The sequence below is a fragment of the Orussus abietinus genome, unplaced genomic scaffold, assembly GCF_000612105.2.
Source record: "Orussus abietinus isolate OABI.00-Male unplaced genomic scaffold, Oabi_2.0 scaffold27, whole genome shotgun sequence".
Classification (NCBI taxonomy): domain Eukaryota; kingdom Metazoa; phylum Arthropoda; class Insecta; order Hymenoptera; family Orussidae; genus Orussus; species Orussus abietinus.
In genome coordinates, this window is record NW_019394254.1 from 198,674 (window position 1) to 222,256 (window position 23,583).

Genomic DNA, 23,583 nt, shown 5'->3' on the forward strand with positions numbered 1-23,583 from the left:
TCAACCGAAATACTCCGCGCGTTTTGGTCCCGTCTTGAAAGTAGAACCTCCCCTTGTCCCTCCCCGAGAGACGTACCCATTGTATCGCGGCGTCAGAAATTCGGTACGCGTCCCACTTGCGCGGGATGCATTATTTCCTACCTAAATTTTACAGCGGGGATATGAAGATTACAAGGAAGGTCCTGAATCCCGTGCAATTAATTTTTTTATACGAGATGAAAAAATAGCTGAAAAGAAATGTTAGAAAAACGAAATTTCATGGGGATCAGGATCTTCCCTAAGGTCCCCGTATTCGCGTCGTAAAGTGTGAGCCGATTCGGTACACCCAGTTCGGAGAAGCGTTTTACGAACGATTGACTCCTCGGATACCACTTTCGCATCCCCTTAACGGAATTATCGGGCAAAAGTGGAAAGAACGATTCGGAGTTTCCCTCCCCCCGGTTCCAGGGGTGGCCGGGGACGGAGCCGGTTTACCCGGAACGCATCCCTCGGCGGCTCCGCTCGACCCTCGACTCGACCAACGAGCCGAGAACTCGTTTCCCTCGCGATCCCCGAGGAAACGCATTTAGCGCACCTTTTCGCCTCTCTCGCCGAGAGACGTCAAGAGGCGCCGACTCGCGCCCGAGCGAGGCCATTGAAACGTTAATAACACGTGCCAGGAAGCTGCGCCGCTCCGTAACCGAGTAGTCCTCGACAATGGGACTCGAAGGCAAAGCGCCGCAGATCCCTCTTTCTAAGCGTCGTCAAAGAGAGGCGCTCCGAATATTTAGGGCCTTATTCTCCGACGCCGACGCGAAAGCGGGTCGAGGAGGCGCCCCGAAATTGTCCCGAATGCCGGGGCAACCTTTTCGAGGCAGGCGACGTTCGTTCCGCCGTGAATTTGCCTCGATCTCTTTAGGCCGAGAACGCAGGTGTTCGGAACTCGCGCCGCGTGCCGCGAAGAGGTTGTCCACCGATGAGAGGGAAGGGCGTCGGGCACGGGTATACACGCAGGAGGCGGTCGTTTGCCATGCGGCCGGCGTTCGCGCGTCTACTTCCGATCCATCTGGCCCTAGACGGGCGACAAATCGAGTTACCGAGACCCAATACCCGAGACCAAAGAATCCGGCAGGCCTTCCCCGCTCCTAACCTAACCCGCTTGCCGGTCCTTCCTCGCCGTCGGGCGTCGACGCCTCCTCGACGTCGAGGTCGTCAAACGCATTCGAGAGCGAGACCCGGAGAAGCGGGCCGCCTAGCGAAAGATGAAAGAATGGCCGATAAACCCACAATCGCTATAATCGTCGCGGCGTTACCCCGGTCGGGAAGAGCGGACGAGTCGGAGGGAAATCGGCCGGAACGAATTTTGAACGGTTCCGACGACCCTTGGGCACCTTTGTTCCTCGGTTCGTTCCTCGGTTCGTTCCTCGTGGCCCACTTAGGCTCTCCCCTTTCCTCGGTCTCTATGGGCGCACCCTCCTCGAGTCCCCGAGGCGCGAGTCGACGCCTCTCGACGCCTCTCTCGGCGCCTCTCTCGGCGCCTCTCTCGGCGCCTCTCTCGGCGCCTCTCTCGGCGCGAGAGGGGCTAACCGCCTCTAAGAAGGAGATCGCGGGGAAAACGAGTTACCGACTTGTTGGCTGACTCGTTGACCGACTCATTGGCCGCGTCGAGGACCGAAAATGAAGGAAAGTTCCCAAGTCGTGGCCAACTTTTCCCTCGAGCCCCGTCGACTCGACTTTCTTCCGGGGAGGAACGCGGCCGCCTTCTTCCCCGAAACCGCAACCCGGAATACGATTCTCTGGATATTAGACCGTCGTTCGGGCCGCTCGCGTAGACGCGGAACTCTCCGCGAAGTACTCTCCGGTAATAGAGATACGGCTGCCGCGAGGGTGCCGATATATACGGGAATCTTTTCAGGAACATATTGGAGCTCGTTCCAATTCCGTTCTTGCAAAAGGATTCCGCTCCTTTATTCCGCTCCCAATGGATTCGATCCTTTCATTTCGCTCCCGGCGTTCGAGTCCATTCGAGGCCGGTCGTTCCGCGGAACCATGGACTCGGTTACGAGTCGTCCCCGCGACGCGGAGGAAACAATGTCACTCGCGACGTCGCTCCGAGAATATTTTATCGGCTGCGGATCCTAACCCTCGCATCTCGGGCGAACCGTTTTGGCTCGGGACCGACCCACTTCGCGACCCTCCCCGACCCGGAGAGCCCCCTTTAACTCGTCCTACGTTCGATGAAACGAGCCGGAAGCATCCGTTTAATGCAATAAAAGACAGGCAATAAAGGTCGATGTCCGCCATCGAGCCGCGCGAGAGGATCCTCTTTGGGCACGCGTCCCTCGGGAGCCGTAATCGAAACCGACCGGTCGCATCGAGAAAAAAAAATTGGTCGACTCGCTTTGTTTGCTCGATCTCGCGGGTCGCCCAAAACCACGAATCGGTAGTCAGGAGATCGCGCAAAATTAAATATTCCCTAACGTCCGACCAAATCCCGAATGCGCAAAGGGCCTCGACGGAGCAGAGGGTCTCTCGCGAGATTACGCATTCGCAAAGGCGTTTGTCCGAATTCCCGGCAGCTGGCCCAAGGATGGCCCAACCCGCCATTTTTCGGAACGGGGTCTCGCGAGGACGAAGGAGCGATGCGAGGGCTACGCGCCGTTTTGGGGCAAAGTGGTCCCGCTCGAGGAACGTTCATCCGACTAATTCCCCCAGCTCGGGGCGCACTCCGTGGCCGAGAAACGAAGCGATACGTTTGGAAATCGTTTTATTGCGGCGCGCAGGAGATAAAAGTGTTTCATCGCCTTCCCCTCCTCGAGCCCCCCGGTTGCACCTCCACCCCTCGCGGAACAACTTTTGCACCTCTCCCAGGAAGGGAAGTAGGGAATTGGTTTCAACTTTCGAATAAGGCGGGTTGATTGCGCCGGTATCTTTATGGCTGCACGGGAACAAGATGGATCCACTTTCCGACAAGAGCGGCGTCGGACTTAGCCGCCGCGATATCGCGATCCCTCGATAAATATAGGGATAGATATGGACGTATCCCACCTCGCTTTTTATTTGCCCCGAATCACTTACCTCCGATATTTAATATGGTTCCCTCTATGTCGTAACGGTTTTAATATTTGTGCCGGAACTCGAGCGACTCCGAAGAAACTCCGAGTCATCGTTTACCGATCCGTGTGGCCACGTACGTTGTCTTATCGGCTGACGACGCGCGGGTACGAGTCGACTGGCGTCTTATCTGGGAGCTTTGCGCGATCTCGAAGTATGAATAAAACACGGCATGGAAGACAATCCCGTAAATGGGGTGCAAACTAGCCGGCAGACGCGCCTTCTCATTTTTCGCACTAGCTATCTGCAACATTCATAGGCCATTGCTCTCGGTTTGCAGTTGGCCTGCTACGAACGTGATCGCAAATCTACGGACACGGCACATAAGGAGAAGAAGAAGAAGCGACCGAAAGCGAGTGAACGTCGTATCAGTCTTGCGAAACGACGTCAATTGACCAAATGACCTCGACATTAAATGACCATTCCCGGAGACGGCTCGACCGAGGGCTTTGCGTCGAAAGAGGAAGCGGCGCGCTCCAAAGTCCCTTATCTATAATGCAGAAGAGAGAAAAGTGCCCCCCGATCCTTAACCCGATGACCGGTAGAACCGATAGCCTTGGGAACAGGCACGGAGCAACTTTTGCGATTTACGCGGAACGATATAGAAAGTTAAATTCGACTTTGGAACGGCTTACGAGGGTCGCGCGCGCGACAAGAAAATGGCGGAGATCCAGAGAACTTATGTACTTGCGGTACCTGATGTATAATATACTGTAAAATAATTCATGTAATAAAGCAACTTATTGAACAATAACAATGAGTACGTTTAATTAGACGAGCATGTCTAGCAAACCCTCTAATCGCCTATTCCTGATCCTTGAAAATCACTCGTAGATCTAAGGCACGAAACTCGGTGCCACCTCCTCGGTTGTCCTATGATCCTGTTAGAAATCGGAAATTTCAACCCCTAAAATTTTTGCTCGGGAGAAACTCCGTGCCACCTCCTCGGTTATCTTATGTTCCTGTTGGAAATCGGAAATTTCAACCCCTAAAATTTTTGCTCGGGAGAAACACCATGCCACCTCCTCGGTTATCCTATGTTCCTGTTAGAATTCGAAAATTTCAACCCCTAAAATTTATGTCCGGGAGAATTCCGTGCCACCTCCTCGGTTGTTCTATGTTCCTGTTACAAATCGCCAGAGGTGGAACAGGATCATAGGACAACCGAAGAGGTGGCACCGAGTTTCATGCCTTAGATCTACAAGTGATTTTCAAGGATCAGGAATAGGCGATTAGAGGGTTTACTAGACATGCTCGTCTAATTAAACGTACTCATTGTTATTGTTCAATAAGTTGCTTTATTACATGAATTATTTTACACTTTATTATACATCAGGTACCGCAAGTACATAAGTTCTCGAGCTCGTTTTTCACGTTACGCTTATGTTACCACCACCAGGCTGCGCCATGTATACGAAGAAGCCATTCATGACCGCCAGTGTATCTCTTGTTACCGAATTACTCGACAAATGTAAAAACCATTGATATTGTATGGGGGTCGGGAACTTTCTTATAGCCTACATATTCGCATTGCAAAATTTGAAACGGTTCGGTGCCCCCAGCTTCGCGAAAAATATCACAAACGGGACCCCTTTGACGCCACTTTCCCGTCACCTTAATTCGCCGAAGGTGCAGCGGGTTCGCAAAGAGTCGGAGGAATTCCCCTCCGAGGGGGAACGGGTGCGAGGCAAAGGCACCGAAGCCGAAGGGTCTTCTCCGGAAGAACCTCGGCCAGCTAATTTTCACGGGTTCGCGCGCGCAGCCCGGGAAAAGGACGAGCAATCCGTTTCGAAACCGCTTTGCCGCCGCGGAGAGAAACGCGCCCTCCGATCGCAGAGCCCAATAGCCGACCTCCGAGTCGCGTGGAGTAACTTTTGCGCCTTGCGGGACGCGATGTGGAAAATTGGATTCATGTTCGGGTCGGAACCAGGGGAGGTGGTCGCCGACGAGACAGGGAAAAGGGCCGCGAGTAAACGGACTCGTCTACGGGGGCGAATTCCCCCGCCCGAGTCGAACCGAGTCAATCTGAATCTAAAATTAAATCTTTATCCTTTGCGGGGAAACTACGCCGATTCCGATGTCTCGACCCCGATCCTCCATCCTCCTATCGGAGATGTACGCGAGCGAATTGGAATCGCGGAGAGTCATCCGGCATCCGTGGTCAGACGTTAGAGCACGTGGGCCGCGATTACGTAGTATCCGGAGAAAATTTTCACGAGCGAGACCTCTTTGACGCCGTTATCGCGTTCCCTTAATGCCTCTCGTTTCCATCGTCCCGTGATCATCGAGCCATTACGTTACGTTAGTCCCACGTCGGTGCCCAGTGGGCGTCCTCTCGGCGCCATGTTGCCGTCCCGTTGTCATCCGCGCGGATTGACGCTGATTCGCGCGGATTCGCGCGGATTCGCGCGGATTCACGTGGATACGTACGGATCGGAGTCAAAGCTTCGGCCACCTGGGAAATACGCTCTAATGCCTGCGGAGCCGTCTCGGCCCGCCCCGACTGCCTCGTCCGGGTAAAAGGCGCCCACCGGTACCCCGGCTTTTTTTTAACCCGTAAATTACTAGCGGCGAAAACCTCTCGACGCGCGAATTGGGATTGGGGAGCCGCCACGTATCACCGGAACATTGATTTCCCCAGGAGTTTGCGGGCTCGCCCTGGGTAGGTACTCCGCGAGATCGAAATTGCACGCTTTATTTTTGAGGTTCCTATCCCTTAAATAATGACCATTCGTCCGCTTCCGTTGCCGAGTGATTCGATTAAAGCCCTTCTCCATGGACGATTTAGCGTAACGTCGATAAAATAATTTTCGAAATTATATTTTGTCCGATACTCGCGAAAACGTCGAAACGCCGCTCCATCGTTCGTTCCTCGTCTCTTTGCGCGCATAACGCGCTCCGAGGTATTACTCCTCGAAAGAGGGGAACGATCGGTCGCGCGGCCTCGCCGAAGCGATTGCGAGCAACATTCGGAGCGGAGTTCGGTTCGAGAGTTATGAGATCGTAAACAAGGAAAACGGTGGTACTCGGGAGCGGGAAGAGACGGGGAACGCTCGAAAGGGACTGGCGAAGATTTCGTAATCCTTTTCCTCCTTCCGCCCAAAGTTCGTGCTCGTCGCTTCCCATTCTTCGGTCCTCCGTCCCATCCCCGACTGCTTCGAGGACTGGCCCCACAGTCCGGACGCGTGGGTGCCGAGTTTCCGAGCCATTCCCGGCACTTGGAAAAACAAGGAGAAACTAATATTCTCGGTAAACGCACGGCAAATAGTCACTCACCGGCCCCCTTATGTGCCTTGGCAGGGTAATTACCCGAGTTCGGGGCGCGACGGTGGCGCTCTCTAGTCCGCTTTATTGGATTTTGCGCCAACTGCGCGTCTCCTCGTCGTCCCGACGAATGTCTCCCAGAGGGCCAGGAGATAGGAGATCGATGCCCTGGCGAGGCGGTAAGTCAGGAAAACGCCTGCCAGCCCGAGGAGCAGAAGGAATCCGACGACGTCGAGGAGGTAGTATCGATACCAGGCCAACTCGGCCCCCTCGTTGCGCAGATAGCTGACAGGGTATCCTCGCCCGACGAACTCGGTCCACCAGACCGCCGTCTCCAGAGGGCTGGACGGCCGTTCCCTGTACACCTTCGCGAGAATTTGGCTGTTCGAGGTGTATCTGCGAGACAGAAAATCGGATAAAATTAGTACACGACGTTGAATAAAGCCGTTCGAAATTTCGGCGCCACTTTCAATTATCGATCAACTCGCATCTCGCTCTGGAGAAGATGTCGCAGGATCATAATCTGCGGATGTCGTTATTCCCTGCACGTAATTCGACGTGTCAAATGCGCCGCGTATACGCCCGGATGTGCTTCGGCGGCTTACGAGTCCATTTAAAAATCCTCTTAGTCGAATGCAATAATTAATTATCGAGCGCGCGAAGGTCTAAAGTGCCAGCAGTAAACCGTGCGCACGGGAGATCTTATCCTGGTAATCATAGGATAACGTCGAACGATGTTGCACGTGACCAGAGCGCACCCGGGAGTGACTCATCTTTCGATCGGTCGTAAATTATTCATTTTCATTTACAACTATCATCGATTCGATTTCCACCTCCCGACGCGCTCCAAACTGGTTTCCTTCATAATCTGTCCACGTTGGCACTTGTCCCGATCTTGCATTTGACTTTGAATTACGCAATTGCAGTTAATTAGGTTGATTCACTTAACGTTTCGTCCGGGCTTGCCTCGGGCTGGTGCAGTGACGTAGATGCAACAATTCCCAACGGCAAACTGTCCCGCGAGTCAACGACTCTGTCGGAAAGAATGTACTCTCTAAAATTACCAGAGTGTATGGACGTTTTGATAAGCGTATTTCTTAACCATCCCTCGCGTCATCGGATTAACGACTCCAAGGCTCACTTTGAAAAATTCCACCGTTTGATAACGCACGGAGACCGATAAGGTCCCTCAAGGGGAGGCCCAACCGTTCACTCTTCCCACCCACGGTCTTGTTCCTAGTGGTGTACGAATCGACAATTAGTGCCCTCCATTATTCCTGTTTACAACTGTTGACCACGAATCAACCCTGTCTCGTTATTTACCTTAATCAAATCCACTGGACGCTTGGAGTGGTTTTGAATTGACCATCAATTTTGGTCTCCGAACGACCCTTCCCCCTAAACTCGTTCCGCCTATCCTTAAGGCGAGTTGTAAATGGTGGCCAAGGGTCTCGTTTATGAAACTCACTTCATTTATAAACGTTTCTTACATTTTTTTTTAATGAAATTTTATGACTGTCAAGACCTTTATTAGAGCCTCAGTATTCACGTGGAAAAATATCAAACGACACGGTAAACCCAATTCGGAGAAAAGTTTTACAGACGATTGACTTCTCAAATGCAATTTTCGGGTCACCTTAAGGGATAATTTGCCTGCAAGTCCGAAGTCGTAGGTTACATCACCAACGCGGGAAGTCATCCGGTGTCATTGCCATGTCGTGGAAAGTAAAACGTTCCTAACGAGAACTACTGGTCACTCGGTGTTACGTAAGTAAGGTTTACACCGACGTCGAGTGTGGAATAATGGTAACACGGAGTCGTGTCCTGCACGGTGCGGTACGCGGATGACGAAGACTCGAACTCCACTCTTGGCGTGTTCGGGGACCGTCCTGCGTAATATTTCGTCGGAGTAATAATACATGCAGCTGTACCCGGGTACCGCTGTATCGCGTCGGAGCCGGCTGAATAATGCAGCTTTTAATTTCACCGGCTAACTCAGGCCCGAGGTTACTTGTCGACGCAGCACGCCCGAATCACCGTAAAATTTTTACACCGCGCGGAACAGTGTCTTCAAAAAGAGAAGGAGGAAAAAAAGTGAAATTCCGTCGCTGCTTCGGTGACAGCGCCTACCCCTCGGACGCCACGTATGCCGATGAGGAACCGTTTGATTTAACGCGAACGTTTGACGGCCTTTGAACGAACGAAATTTTTCACCGAATCGTTTTCAAAATTTACAACGTGAATATGGAAGCTATAAAGAAGATCCTGACCCCCATGTAATTTCATTTTTTTTTTTTTTTATATAGAAAATTTTAAACCATTCGGTACACCCAATTCGGAGTAAAGTTTCACAAACGAGACCTCCTTGACGCCACTTCCAATTACCTTAAATCAGATGCCCTATCTCGGAGGTGACCAGCGAAATGACGTATCGCAGATCGGAAAACTTCCTCCGCTCGAACGAGAGAACTGATTAGGAATAGACGAGACCCTCGTCGTGACGGGCAAACCTGTCCCTGACAGTTTTCCGTTTTTCCCAATATCTCTGGAGGGGGGCGAAATCATACGCCTTTATTCCTAGAACTCGCCGTCCTGAGACAATGCCGCCGCCTCTGGTGATAATACCGAAACGGACGCGGTTCGACGTGACCAGGAGCCATGTCGTCGCAATCGGAAGGACCTGCCGTCGAACATTCATGGGCGCTTGGTTCGACATTGAAGTAAATGGACAGGAATGCCTCGTTAAACTCTCTACCCGAAAGTTCGAACCTTTCTACTTTCAGCGGTTGCGTTTTCCTCTCCGGGTCTCTTGGGAGCGCTTCCATCAAGGAATGTCGACCCGTACAGTAATGCCGAACACTTAGTTGCCGTCTCGTAGACCGAGAGCGAATTGGACGGGATGGATTGATGTCGCTTACTGCAGACCGACACAGAAAGCAGCCCGCGTAACCGACTCGACCGTATGCGCGACAACGGGAGCAAGATCCGACCCAAATAATTACCACCGATGGGATCGGATCTGCCGCGTATCTCTCGTATTTTCGACAGAGGTAAAACAAGAAAAGCGAAGAAGACCAAAAATACCTGGTATCGTTAAAGACTCTGTCCAAGGCATCTCGAAAGGTCCTCTCGTCCAGAAGGTTGTACGGCAGAACAACGGCGACCCCTCTGGCCTCTGCCGCGGCAACGTTATGAAACTGATCCCCGTACATGGGCACCAGGACCATCGGTACCTGCGCGTAGACCGCTTCGGAGAGTCCCAGGAGTCCTCCGTGCCCCAAGAAGCATTTCACGTTTGGATGATCTGCGGTGAAAAAGAAAAAATGAACACCTACTCTAGGCGCAAACGCGATACATATCGGAACTCGATCACTGCTTACTTAGAACGGCGAACTGAGGCAGCCATTTGGCCACCATGACGTTATCCGGCTTTCCGGGGAGGTCATCGGCCTCCCACTTCCAGAGGACCTTTCTGGGGATGGAACCCAAAACTCGAAGGATGGCTTGCAGCTTCTTCTCGGGCAGACTGGACATTTTGATCATAGAGCCCCAACTGAAGTAGAGTACCCCTTCGGACGCGTTATCGAGGAATCGTCGAATGTCCTGAGGCAGTTGATCCTCCAGCGAGACCTTGCTCGATCCCCATTCCCGATTGAAGTTCGGAATGTGCAAGCCTCCAACGTCGATCACGTTTGGGAGGTGAGGTCTCGCGCCATGCAGCGAATAATGAGTGTTGAGGAGGATGGCCGAAGTGTTCCTGGCGATCTCCCACAGGGGAGGAACTCCTGGACCGAAGGCCTCTTCTACCAGGACCTGGGTTGGCCACTCGTACGCGGTCCTGAAGTACACTCTCGTTAGCGCCACCGTCAAGGCGTTTTGTACTCGTTGCAAAAAGTTCATCTTCCAGGAAAATCCTAGGAAGGAGCAGGGCACGTAGCTAGGGTTCTCCGGGTCTCGGAGGCGCTCTTGAGTCCAGGGCATAATCTGGTGCGACGAGAGCGCGATGAAGGGCGCCTTGAATCTGGAAACGGAAATTCATTTTCATTCTTCTCGTTCCTGAATGCGTAACCATCTGGGAATAGGGGAATCGAGTCTAAAATTCTTAGAGATAATAGTGTCGCATCGCCGAGATAGCGCGACATCGCTTTCAATGTCGACTAAATGTTTTGTTCTTCGATAAATGATAAGAGGAAAAATACCCGCGAGGACGAGCCCGGGTATTTCGTCAAAGGCTATTTCGTTAACAATGCGGTTACAGGAATTCGTTTGTTTTTAAGATACTCGCGTGGATCGGCCAAACAAATTTTCTAGACTTGGGTCGTGCTTAGGATTTCAGAATTACCGCGGAATGGGACATTTTGCCGAGGTAGAGAGACGAGGGATCCGTCACGGCGATAGAGGGGCACTAAAGAGATTCGACCTGCACCCCAGCTTGCAAAAACCGTATCGCGATAAAATAACGACCTTTACCGCTTTTTGAACGCGCAAAAAGTTCCATTAAAAATGTTGCCTTTGAATTGACCACTAACGTAGGGTATGATCATAACCAAGAGCGAAAAAGAAACCACAAAGCCGCTCCCTGTATCGAAGGGACGCGAGTTTTACACTCCTCCATTCAGGGGAAAAATCGAAGCCGACGATGAAGGCTTTTTCCCTTTAAGGTAACAGTCGGCATAAAAACGCGTAACAAGTCTCGGGCAAACGATGCCTCGATATTAACGCATTTAAATAACGTTTGAATATTTCAATTTCAATAAAACCACGGCGCCGCCATTCATAATTCCACTTGGAATAATAAAGCCTCGCGTTCCGCGTTACCGCATTAACGCTAAACCCATTTGTACCATTAAATAATTAATCGAGGACTCCATCTTGTCGAAAAAAAATGCAACGTTTTCGAGCGAACGAATCGTCAGGTTTGACGGCTCCGGGCGGTTTTCTATTTCGCAGAGAAAAATGGCGGACTTCGCTGTTTGCTCTGGACCGTTGCAGCTGGGATTTCACATCGCCTTGATACGGCAAAAAAATTCCGATCCCGGTTCCGATTTCATCGCGTCTCGTCTCGCTCGACGGCATTGCCACCGATATTTTTCCCCGGTTACCTCGTTACTCATTCACAAGGACGGAACGACCCTTCGAGAAAAGTAAATAATTTTACCGCGTCAAGGAAGTTTCCTAAACGTCGAGGCGGTTCGAAGACGACGCCCCTACGTATTTACGCATCTATGGCGAAGGGTAAACTTGGTCATCGACCGGTCGAAATTTCGGCCTAGGGCCGTATCGCAATTTAATAACCCCCTGTCCCGATATGCTAAAACGGCCCATGGTGATGATTTACACGATATCGGACGGCCGTGTTTTATCCCGGGTAATTTCACGCCGCGCGGTTACGCCAACTTCTACCCTGGGCCATGGAAATCCGAACGAACGAGCATTCGGATAAATGTTTATCCGATCGTTCAAGTCTCCGGGCGTCCGCGATTTGGATAATAAAACGATTAGGCGTGCCGGGACTAACGCCATTGCGAGGACCCCACGTCCCCGTCACCCCGGAGTACTCCGGATTCAATATTTACAGGAAGACTGTCGTATCGTCCGTCCACGTTTCATTCGGTCCGCCTTCTCCTTCCAAAGTGCAAACTGCAAGTGCAACTTCTAAATTGGCTTCCGGAGCCAATTTACAGAGGTTGGATTCAGAGCGTAACGGGGACGTGGTCGTTGCCCTAAACCTCGGCTGGATCCTTCGTGTCTGCGACCAATTACTTCCTTACCTGTGCACGAATCCGAGGAAACAGTCGGTATTGAACGACTCCGTCAGGATGACATGGAACGTGTCATTCGAGGCGACGAGGCGACGCACGTCCTCGTTCCTCAGAGCGTCTTCGCAAGCCTGGAGTCCCCAAGCCCTCAAGAGCGCCACCTCCTTCACGACGGAGAACGGCGAGTAGTTTATCCTGCTCAGGTCGACCACGTTGACCCCGTTGCCCATGCCGATCTTGTCCCTGGCCGTCGGTGCCAAGCTGACGTCCCTATAATTTGGCAAGGACTCGTCCTTGGGACCTCGGGGGAAGTGCGAGACCACCGTAACATCGTGGCCTCGCCTCGCCAGCTCGATCAGGAGAGGTCGAAAGAAGTCAAAGTGGCTTTTTCCAGGATGCCCGAAGATGCCCAGAATATTGTACTTGGCCCCGCTCTCCTCGTGGCGTTTGTCGCGGTACTCGGCGAGAACGGACGTCAACGGAAACAGCACCAACAGGAGGCAGGCAATGGCCGTCGTCATCTCGCAACAGGACCCGGACCCCGTTCCGCTGGAACGTTTCATCCGAAGCAGCAGGCCTCTCTCGAGATCTCGGATTCAGGGTTCTGAAACAAGGATCCGTTGAGTCCCTCCATTCCGGAAAAAAATCTGGAGAAAAAGGTGACCGCGGCCCAAAGCGTGTCAAGGGAAGACCTCGTCTCTTGTGGCCCAGCAGTTCCTCCGGCCGGAGCGGCCAACTTTAAAAATAGCCCACACCGGCCGGCAGTTACTAGCAACATCGACCAATAAACTCTGTACTCGATGGAATATTTACCTGGTTACGGCCGCGCCGCGGTGATCGAAGAACATCCGTGGTCGCAGTCTCCGATTTATCGACGCGATCGGACGAAAAACCGTCGGCGAGTCAAATTCACCGGTGGTATTTATCGAAAGTCGGGAGCCGAGGAGGACCGTGACCGCCCTACTTGGCCTTTGATAACGCGATACCTCGACCACGACTACCGGCTGACTGTCTACTCGAAGTGATCGCGGAGCGTCGCCGTGTCGGCCGACACGCGTCGTATGTAGACGTAGATTACATAAGAAAGCGGCACACGTGCGGATACGCCCCTCCTCTCCGGCAATTGAACCACAGCCGCGACTCGACCGAACCGCGATTGTCGATGACTTCGAGCAAATTCAAAACACTGACAAGGAAATCAAGGGGTATCGCAAAACTCGCGCTAGAACGTACACCGGCGTCAGGCGGATGAGTCAATCGAACGCGCGAGAAGAAAAGTGGGGGAGGAACGCCGTTTGCGTCGCACTCGCGCATTTCAATAGATAATACGAAAGATATAAGAATGGCCGAGGTTAGGAAGAAACTTTATCGCCGATGTCTCTCCGTCCCGCGTACCGGGAGATTCGGAAAAAAAAAATACATTTCCGAGTCAAGTCCGCGAGAGCGAAATCAAAAAGACGTTCCAGAATCCTCGGAAGCCTCGTTAAATCTTACGTTCCCGGGGATTTTAAAAGCCCGGGCGAGATACCCGGCGAAATTTCTGGAAATTCGGAAGCCCTCGCGAAAACGGGGTCGGGGGTAGTCGGGACGAGGGGGAGAAGGTCCTTTGAGCGTTTCAAGGGCTCCGGATCGCATCGGAGACGTCCGAAAGCCGTTTGGGTCGCCGTTCGTCCGCTCGGATGTCGGATCGAGAGGAGGTCCGAGGTTTTCGGCTCGCCTTCCAGGCGGAAGCCGTTCGCGCTCGAGGAACTCCAGATATATTTGCCAGCCACTCGACGGCCAAGATCGAGCCATCCCGCTACTTTTTTACCCGGCGGCTCCCTCGTAAAAGTTAATAAGCCAGAGTTTGTTGATCCTCGGGAAATTGCAGCAGCCCGCCACCGTCATGGCGGCGTTTTATGTCTCCTCCCTCTCGGCCTCCTCCCGGGTACCCCCCGGGCACCCCCCGGCACGCTCGACGTTAGACGCGTAGATATTCTTTGTGAGCTCACCTCCACCTGCAAGGACCGAGCCTCGCGGGACGTCGAATTATCGAGCTCCGCCATTATGCAATTCACGTACGCACCGGACGCACGTGGGTCAACCCCTACTTCTGCCGCATTACGTTTCAACGAGTGCGGTCGCGATAGCCGCTATCTCCGTTGTACCGCTAATTAGCGTTAACAAGTTTTTAATGGAAGCGTTCGTAAACCCTCCCCTGACGTGATTTTCGGGCTTGCTCGGACCCCCTGCAAACGAGCTTACGATAAGTGCCAAGCCGTGGTATCTTCCTCGCGACGCTAATCGACCCGGCACGATAGCAAACCCCACGTTGAAGAATATTTGCCTATGATCGGGTCTGAACGTCGAAGCGACTACTTTCGGTCCGACGTCGGAAAGAAATCCGCGAATTCCAGCCGTTTGAGCGACCGAAGACAATTCCCAGTCGATTCCCTCGACTGGCTCTTCGTGACTCCGATCCCCTAAGAAAGTAAACTCCGCCAGAAAGAAGACGTCTGCTCTCCGGTTTTAAATTTCGATTTGACAGGGGAGCTTCTTCCGTAGGGCGTTAAACGTCCAGATTTATTGCCGCATGGCGAATGGCAGCGAAAAGCACCTCCGAGCTCCAAGAACCTCTCGGGAACGACGGCGCCGAGGTTGTGCTCACAGCCAAGCGGCTGTGAAACGTAAACGTTTCCCGAAAAAGGACCGTTTCGACGGAGACACCGATCATAATTGCGGGACGCCGAGGATTAATGGACGATCCGGGGGTCTCGACCGTGCGGCCAATTGCCTTCGCGTTTGCGCGAGCACCGTCGGTTCGAACTGTCGATAACTAATATCGCGGACCGTAGGTTCCCGGTCGATTGGCGGGATATCGATCTCGATCGCTTATGGCCCGTCGAATCGACCGATCGATCGCCGCCATTTTGGTCTTCCAAACCGACCACCGTCTGCGGTCGTTCGAACGCTTTGATCTTCGCGGCTTAATTATCAACATTCGAGCGTTCCTCTACCCTAGTTACGAGTCGAGTACTTCGAACCTCTCGAGTCCGTCTTTTCTATCCATTTTGGTCGCCAACGCGTGCCCGACGTAGAGCCGAGCCGTCGCTGAAAAGTTCCTGCCCAACTTCGCTTCCTCCAGTCCGGCCATAGACTTCCGGGACGCCCTGCGTCTTCCGGACTCAAAACTTGCACAAAGTACAGCCGCTGGGTCCTAAGAAACGGGAAGAGAAAAGATTAAGTCGTTTCCCCCTTTATATCCTTATCGACTATTCCAGGCTCAGAGAACGAACAACCCGTTAAGGGAGGGCGAAAGTCGCATTCGAAGGGCCAATCGTTCATGAATCTTTTTTTCAAACTGGGTGTACCGAATTATTTCAAATTTTACGACTTGAACGTGGATGCCATAAGAGAGGTCCTGACAATCGTGATATATTTTTTTTTTGTAAAAGAACTTGAAAATATCTGTAAAGACCTCGGATTGGAAAGTTTCACCCTTTAAGGGCCTCCGAATCGACTTTTCGATTTCTCGCCGTCTACCTCGTCCCTGTCAGGGGGCAGCGCGCTCTTTTCGGACGGTCCATGGCGGCGCATCTCTTTCCACGGGTCGCCTCCGCTCCTTCCTCCTTTCCTGCCGACAAATCCCTTTGCGTTGAATCGTGAATGAGGTGCGATAAAAATTTGAGACCATAAACGAAACTCCGAGGGCGAGCCAGAGAGAGGAAGAGGGATGCATCGCTCCCCGGGGAAATTCGGGGCCGATCTCCGTGCATCGGCAAACCCACGCGAGTACGCGTTTAGACGGAGGTATGTACCGCTCTATAAAATTACCCGTGTAACAACGGGTACCGGGCCACCGCTCGCAGCCTTTAACAATGGAGCGAGGTTGCCTTCGCGGGAGATTCGCGTGGAGACGTTATTTCATTGGGTATGTACATCTGCCAGACATGCAGTTAGCGATAAACCTCCCAGTAAGTACGTCACGTGACTACACCTCCGCACCATTCGTGCAACCTGTTTCGGGACGACGCAACAACGCTCGTTAATATCCCGACAATGGGGACATTTTAATTACGCGCGTTACCGCGAAAATGAATAAAGCGAATAAAATTACGGGCCGACGTCGCTCCACCCTTGAGCTCGGATTTCGTCGTATCGCGGTAAAATCGGGGGTGCGAGTTATCACAAAGAAATTGGAATTTATGGCGCGCGTTCCATGCATAAGCAATCGATACCGTCTACTTTGCAAATTCAACTGCTTTTACATTTTCTCTCTTCGTTTACCCGTTCCTTCGGTCGCGTCGCTTCTCCGCATATCTCCCGGCGAGTAGATATGAAAGTTTCATGCGTACAAATACATTTCTCCGAGAGGTCTATGTCTTTCCGAATCACGTCCCTCCCGAATGACGAATTCTCGCGTGATCCGTTCCGGCGTCATCGAGACGGCACCGAAAGGGGCATTTTTGAGTTTCGTGGGTTGTCCCATACCATCCTACTTCGCAGGTATGAAAAACTCGATAATTAAATCCTCGCCGACTTTGACTTGTTACGCGATCTTCGCAAAAGGTGAAAACGGGTCATTTTGACTGTCCAAATGAATATCGAGTGCCTCGTTCGATCTTCCCCTCAAAGAAAAACTGGATAAAACCAAGCCGGAATCTTCACCGATCGTAACGAACGACAGTCAGCACCGGTTAAAGAACCTCTCTATTTTCAATTTCGATGACGTTCTAGCAGGTGAAAGAAGACGAACGCGTGGACCTTCCGAGGAATAACGTGCAGAACGTATTACCGTACTTTCGGGTGCTTTATCTCGCAATCGCCATCGCTGCTTGGGTTCTTGTATGTACATACGTATAATTTCTTTGTATAGTGAGCAAGGTCGCGAACGCGTCGTGTGATACGGCGCCGAGAAAGTGACGCCACCTCGCGGTGCGCGCGACAACTCCGTAGTCAACCGAGGGGTGGTTGATATTTAAATTCCAGGAGCCACTACGATTCTACCGTGTAAGAAATATGACGATCGAGAGTCGGAATGGCGAGGACGGGAAAAAGGAATCGAAGACGCCCGCGGATTCCTCGATATCGATCGCGTCAACGGACGCGGAAACCGCGCACGAGTCTCCGGCGCTGCGCGGCACTCCGCCAAGCACGCCAAAAGATGGCGCGAATTTTGAAAAAGCGCTTCTGCATTACGGCAGCCGTAAAGGTTTCGTCGTGGGTCTGTTCCTCCTGTGCGCTTCTCCGGGGATTCTCAATGGATTTCACGTGATGGTCTACGTCTTTTACGGGCACACGCCCAAGCACTGGTGCTCCGTAAGGATCTTGGAAGAGGCCGGCTGGTCGGCGAGTGAAGTGCGGAACGTCTCGAGCCCGACGTACGTGAATTAATTGAAAACGTGTCCCTTTAATCCAAGTCCACTTTCTCATGGCAGATAATCTTTGGCATTATTTTTTTTCAGGCCCGATGAATGGTCTAACTGCGCCTATTACGTTCGGAATTACGAATTTCTGCGCGATCTGGGCTACGATGAGGCCATGTTACGGATTAAGCGCGAAAAGGAGCCGGAAAGGGTCCTCTGCAAAAGATTCAACTACGAAATGGAAGAGAGGGGCACCTCCGTCGTGGCGGAGGTAATAACTTCCTATTTATCGACGAGTCGATGTTATTTTTAATATTTTACAGTGGGATCTCGTCTGCGAGCGACTTGCCTTGAAAGCCACGGTACAGACCGCCGTATCCATCGGCAAGTTCCTGGGAGCCTTCTGGTTCGGATTTCTAGCCGACAAATACGGCAGAAAGACCTCGTTTACCCTCGCTTCCTGTATCTGTATCATCGCTGGACCCATCGTGGCGTTTGCGAGCCTTTACTACATCGTGGTCGTCGCCAGGGTTTGCCTCGGGGTCGCGGGTCTCGGACTCTTCGAGAGCGCTTTCTCGATCGGTAATTAGAATCCAAATGCAAATGAACGGAGAGCCTGTACCGGATCTTGGAACATTCTACGCCACGGCATGCCCTCGATCCACCGAGAACACCTGCGAAGAACGTATTGTTACGCAACGTATAATTTTAAGGAACGTTTCCTTGGCTCATTCGAAATTATTCTACAATTATATATTACGAGGAACGTAATTCCACGTTACGTTAAATATCCCGAACTCCTACGTAACGCGAAATACCTTGCTCGGTCAATTTCTAACGCGTCGAAAGTGGCCGTACACGACGACTAATTTTTCTTCTCGACCCCGATCCGAGACAGTCTCCGAAATCTGCCCTCCGAATCTACGCTCTACTCTGGGAGTCCTCTACAATCAAAGTTACCCCCTGGGGATTGTCGGAGTGGCCATAATTGGATACTACGTGAGAGACTGGAGAAGATTGCAGCTTTGCATCTCTTTGCCGGCCCTACTTCTGGTCTTTCACATATTTCTGATACCGGAGAGTCCGCGATGGCTGTACTATTCGGGCCGCAAGGCTCGCGCCTGGAAAATCGTGGGTAAGATTCGTTGCATGCTCAATCCTTGAAATTTCGTTCTCAGACAAGAGGAAAATTGCATCAAGGTCGGAGATTTAAATGGCTTAAAATCTTTTATTAGAAACGCATCACCGCTTTATGCGCTAGACAAGGGAAGTAACGATGACACGGTTGTACGCATATATGTACACAAATTATTTTAGCAGATACAATATCTGACGTGAGGATACTTCTCTGCTAACGTTAATTAACGATTAAATTCCCTGCCCCATATTTCATTCGATCGGAATATAGTGGAGTTAAGTCCAAAATGTCATATATCCCATAAACGGTTTTCGAAGTTTTTTTTTTTTTAAATACAATAGAGACGAACAAGGAATATACCGACGAACACGACACTGATAAATCGATGGCCTGAACACTGTTGAAAAGTGAGCTAAAATCCTCGGTGAAAAATCCGGGTGGTAATATCGTAATTTCTCATAAATTCGTATTATTAAGGAACCCATGCAGAAAATATACCCGCCTCGCCTTAGGTAAATTTCTTCCTGTACAACGAGTCTCTTCGACATCGCTCCCGCAAACGGTCGTCGACGAGAATGCGACGACGTCGGCCGACGTCAACGTGGACGAGGTCGAGATATCCAATCGGACGGCTTTCGTGATAAGCTGGTTTGAAAAACTCAAAGTGACCGTCTCCGACAATTTAGCATTCCTCGAGGACCGTCACTTCAGGCAAAGACTCTTCGTCTGCTGGGTTATCTGGTGCTTCACCGCAATGTCCTACTACTCTTTGACCATCAATGCGGATCTTCTTCACACGGATCCATATCTCTACGTCTTGCTCTCCGGTAACACCTAGCTCTCTCCCACGCAAACTATTTACTTGACATAAAAATGATCATACGGTATTCAAGCGATAGTCTCGAAGGGGTTACGATTTTTCTCGCCAGTTAGAAGATACGGATTGCAGCTTGTCTAAGCGTGATTCGTAATCAAATTGTCATAAATAAACCTACTTAACTACTTTCCCATTTTGGTCCTCGCTGACAGAGTGAACCATGGATTTCTACAAATTTTCCTTAATCCCATGCACTCTTCCTTAACATAATTAAAAAATATACTAAAAATCGAGATAGTGATCATTTGTGTCAATGGGATTCGATCTAGAATCAGAAGACCGCTCGACGTTGTTCCGATTCTACCTTTCTTCCAGGACTAATCGAGGCTATCGGTTACATCCTTGTGGTGCCCATCCTCCGACTTGTAGGAAGGCGAGCGGCGGCCTCTACGCTCTTGCTCGTAGCTTCCGGAACTCTCTTCGTTCTCCTCGTTATCCCACCCGACATGACTATTTGCACGCTAATCACAGCTCTTGCTGGCCGGCTGTGCGTTAGCGGTGTCTTCAGCATCGTGATCATCCACGCGTTCGAGCTGTTCCCAACGGTAACGAGGAATACCGCGATCGGCACCAGCTCAACCATGGCGCATTTCGGGAGCATCTTCGCTCCCTATCTTGTGGATTTCTTTGTAAGTATCTTATGTTAAAACCGCCACCTGGATCGACACTTCACCTTATTCTAAAATCTTTACAGGTCATTTATGGATGGTGGGTGCCAAGTACCATTTGCGGACTTGCCCTCTTAATAGCCGGTTTGGTCGCTCAAACCCTTCCCGAGACCAAGGACCTGCCTCTGTACAATACGATGCGGGACCTTACGACAAGGTGTCGTTCCAATAGAAAAGAACGAGTCAACCTAGGAAACTGTTTGCCTTGTTACTTATATGCTTTATATAAAACGCGTATCGACATACCGTCGACTCAGCAGCGATCCGTTTCTTCGGCCTCGTCAAATGTATACATATAAATGAACGTTCCAATGGAAAGATCCGTAATTCGAGGTCTGGAGATAGCGTCAATCGACTTCCAGGTTGTGTTAAGGCGATTAAACGCTACAGCTGATTAAACGATAATCACCATATTGTTCGTGTATGCAAGAGTCAAGTGCTCAGAGAGTGTTATCACCGAGCTGGCGAGTTAATTATCGCTTGAGGAACGAGTGTTTCGACCGTAGAGACATTGCTATAACTTTGTGAGGTAATCTCAGCACAGTTTCAATAGACAATGAATTACAAAAGCCTCCCAAAAATCGTTCGGTATTGGGCACTGGGACTAATAACGGTCGAAAACGATTGAAAGGAAGACAGAGTGGTAGCACTCGAAACCTCCATCAAGTAGTGAACCCTAAGTTTCTTCGCCCTTACCTAACTCTATGTTACACCAATTTTGGTCTATCGACGTACTGCTTTCCGTGATGAATAATGGTAGCAAAGGTGCCGGCCACCATGCCACCCCAAAAGAGAATATACAGAAGGACTTCGGTGGTAAATCTGGATGGCAAAATTACGTGAGCGATCAGCACCGACGAGGCGATGAGGAGAACCAGAGGGAATGTCGCGTAACGCCAGCTGCGTTCTACTTCCAATGGGCATTTGATGGTCAGACACTCGCCGTCTTGCACGACGTAGCGCCCTAAAAATAATTCTAGCGAATCCTGCAAAAAAAAATCATAAATTTTATTACAAACGGTTCTACCTACACGACTAATTTGAGTTCAATATGAGCCTCACCTGCCTGTAACCATCGGCAAAGTTATTTTTGTAATATCTTGTCGCAGAATTTACTCCATCTTTTAAAGCCCCCAGTTTGGTACGTTTTCCGGTACGAGTGAAGTCAGTTTTCAGAGCACCAGTGCCAGAGTACTGAATGCTAACTACATCGGCATTGTCAGCCCATACCTGTAAAAAATGTACATACAAGTTAATGTGGTTAATTATTTAAATTTAACCTGGAAATTAAAAAATATTACTTAGATCGTACCTGCTTGAATTGGTACTCGAAGGATGGATGCTCCTCGAGTCTTCTGAGAATCCCTAGTCGATCCAATGCTTCGACGAGGGCTTTCTTAGCAATCATGCTCTGAACAACATTTGTTCTATCTAAGCAATCGATGCAATTGGTTCGGAAAGTCCCATCCTGAACGGATAGCCGGGCACCATCCCTCGATAGAAAAAAAAATCCCATTTGCTCCTGATCATGTGTTAACCGATCCATTAAAATGTTTAACCGGTCCCAGCGCATCTTTCGACATTCGGCATGGAAATCAAAAGACTCGTAGCGAACGTTCTGGTTACCTATTTGATACACCATATCCCGGTAGGCTTTCTCCAGTACATCTTCGGCACCGGAATGATCGATCTGTTAATCATCTAGACTTAATTACCCTTCTGCATTTAATGCCTGTATCTGGTACGATTTGACCTTTAAATAACTTACCAGATTTACCAAAATTTGCTTTCCGTAATGAAATATTTGTGCATCAAAGTGTCTCGCACAGGCAGTTTGATGATCCTCGTGATGACTTAGCTGTGGCTTGGGTTTATATTTCAAATTCGGTTCTTGCTGCCAGAACAATGGAATCGATCCTCTGGTCTGCACAAAGGAACTTCGATTTCCACCGACTTCGATCAGTTGCTCGGTTTCGACGTAATTCGAAACATTGCCATTGGAATCGATACCACGTGAGAATAATCTGGTACCTGCACGATGTATACTGCGCCGGGAGACAAGACCCCAATTTACTGCTACGCCATTAACGATAACAGTGTTCAAAGACACAACTGATTTAGCTCCATTAAGGAAGTTTCGACAACTAAATGTTTATAAATACATCTATTATTAAAAGGATACAGCCATGTATAATCGGTAAACAAAACTTATAATGTTCAGGTCTTGAAGTTAAATCTTGCAAGAGATATGCATTCCACACAAACCTGGGATCTGCTCTATCATGCAGAGGCATCTAAATAATGTAATGGAATGTAAAATCTGTTTTTTCATTTAAATATAATATGCATCACCGAATAAGTCTCTTAACCTAAAATACTAACCTGTAAAAACTCTGGTGGAGTATTATGTAGTCTTTGCATAGTGTGACTAAGATCGTACGTGTAACTAAAGTAAAAATATGGCGTGTTCAACACAGATTTTATCATTTCCACATAAGTGGTATTATTTTGGATCTGCTTTTCATTTAAATGAAGCGTCGATCGGGCATAAGGCAAAACTTCTGTTGAAACTATTTTAAACACTTGTTGACCCGCGATGGTGCCTAGCTTCTCTGCCTCTGTAATCACTATGAGATATCGACATGCCAAGAGTCGAATACTTCCAACTATTCCCCATATCTTCCGACGACTAGCTGTTTGAGAAATTTGTCCAATACTACCGGCTACAAAAAAAGTAATATCATATAACAGCTAATACCACCCCTGGGACATTTTTTCAATAATTTAGTATCGTAATACCTTGAGTATAAATCTGTTGGCTGACTCTGTCCACTACTAGTAACACTTTGAAGCCAAGAGGTTCGATATAAAACTTCTCAGGGGTCGTGTACCTGTAACACAGGAAATTCACGTTTACTTAGAGATTGTGACAGAGCCCTGTTCTTCTTTTAAACAAAAAATCCTGAAAATGAGGAACTGTCACTTGTTGCTTGACCAATTTCATGGAGTGTCATATGTAAAAATAAAGTACACTTACAAGTACAGGTCGTCATAGACGTCAGCGTTGACTGTCATTTTGCCGATCTCTCTAAGTCAAATATTACAAGGTACGAATTAAATCCACTTCTTATAAACGAAGATTTCACGTAATCAACGAAAATGATAATGGTCAACGAGTCCACCACCACCGATCATGCCATAAAATTCATTTTCGTAGTATTGCATAGTATTGCCAGAGATGAGTTGGGAAATTGCTCACGGGCAAGGTCTCGCGATTGCGTTCTGTGCTGCCTTCGGTGAAGCATGTAGGCGTCTCATGCACTTGCCCCCCGTTGGCGGCCTAACTCAGGGATCTAACTTATCTCTGCTCCCAACTTGTTCTGCGTATCTATGAGGAGTGCTCACTTCTCGCACTTTCACGTCATGTGAATTTATGCAC

General features: G+C 50.1%; 3 protein-coding genes across 4 annotated transcripts; 1 reads left to right on the forward strand and 2 right to left on the reverse strand.

Moving 5' to 3' along the window:
• Positions 1-5,772: 5,772 nt before the first annotated feature.
• Positions 5,773-13,288, reverse strand: LOC105694802 (UDP-glucuronosyltransferase 2B2). Of its 2 annotated transcripts, XR_001103551.2 has the most exons (6): positions 12,930-13,288; positions 12,129-12,720; positions 9,738-10,378; positions 9,442-9,661; positions 6,370-6,753; positions 5,773-6,310 (listed from the first exon to the last, which is right to left on the reverse strand). XR_001103551.2 is itself a non-coding variant. In XM_012415813.2 (5 exons), the coding sequence occupies exons 2-5, from the start codon at positions 12,677-12,679 to the stop codon at positions 6,432-6,434; spliced, it is 1,734 nt and encodes a 577-aa protein (XP_012271236.1). In that variant the 5' UTR covers positions 12,680-12,720; positions 12,930-13,287; the 3' UTR covers positions 5,773-6,431. The 2 variants fall into 2 exon arrangements, 1 of the variants encoding a protein (XP_012271236.1); XM_012415813.2 differs by having other exon boundaries at positions 5,773-6,753; positions 12,930-13,287.
• Positions 13,289-17,114: 3,826 nt separating this feature from the next.
• On the forward strand, positions 17,115-20,469 carry LOC105694754 (organic cation transporter protein). The gene is made up of 7 exons (XM_012415701.1): positions 17,115-17,476; positions 17,561-17,732; positions 17,785-18,043; positions 18,360-18,605; positions 19,112-19,413; positions 19,746-20,105; positions 20,171-20,469. The coding sequence occupies exons 1-7, from the start codon at positions 17,115-17,117 to the stop codon at positions 20,441-20,443; spliced, it is 1,974 nt and encodes a 657-aa protein (XP_012271124.1). The 3' UTR covers positions 20,444-20,469.
• Positions 20,456-23,394, reverse strand: LOC105694896 (phosphatidylinositide phosphatase SAC1). Its single transcript, XM_012416032.2, has 8 exons — positions 23,182-23,394; positions 22,944-23,035; positions 22,527-22,867; positions 22,327-22,438; positions 21,913-22,256; positions 21,457-21,834; positions 21,207-21,374; positions 20,456-21,130 (listed from the first exon to the last, which is right to left on the reverse strand). Exons 1-8 carry the CDS (start codon positions 23,217-23,219, stop codon positions 20,852-20,854), a joined length of 1,752 nt encoding a protein of 583 aa, XP_012271455.1. The 5' UTR covers positions 23,220-23,394; the 3' UTR covers positions 20,456-20,851.
• Positions 23,395-23,583: the final 189 nt, after the last annotated feature.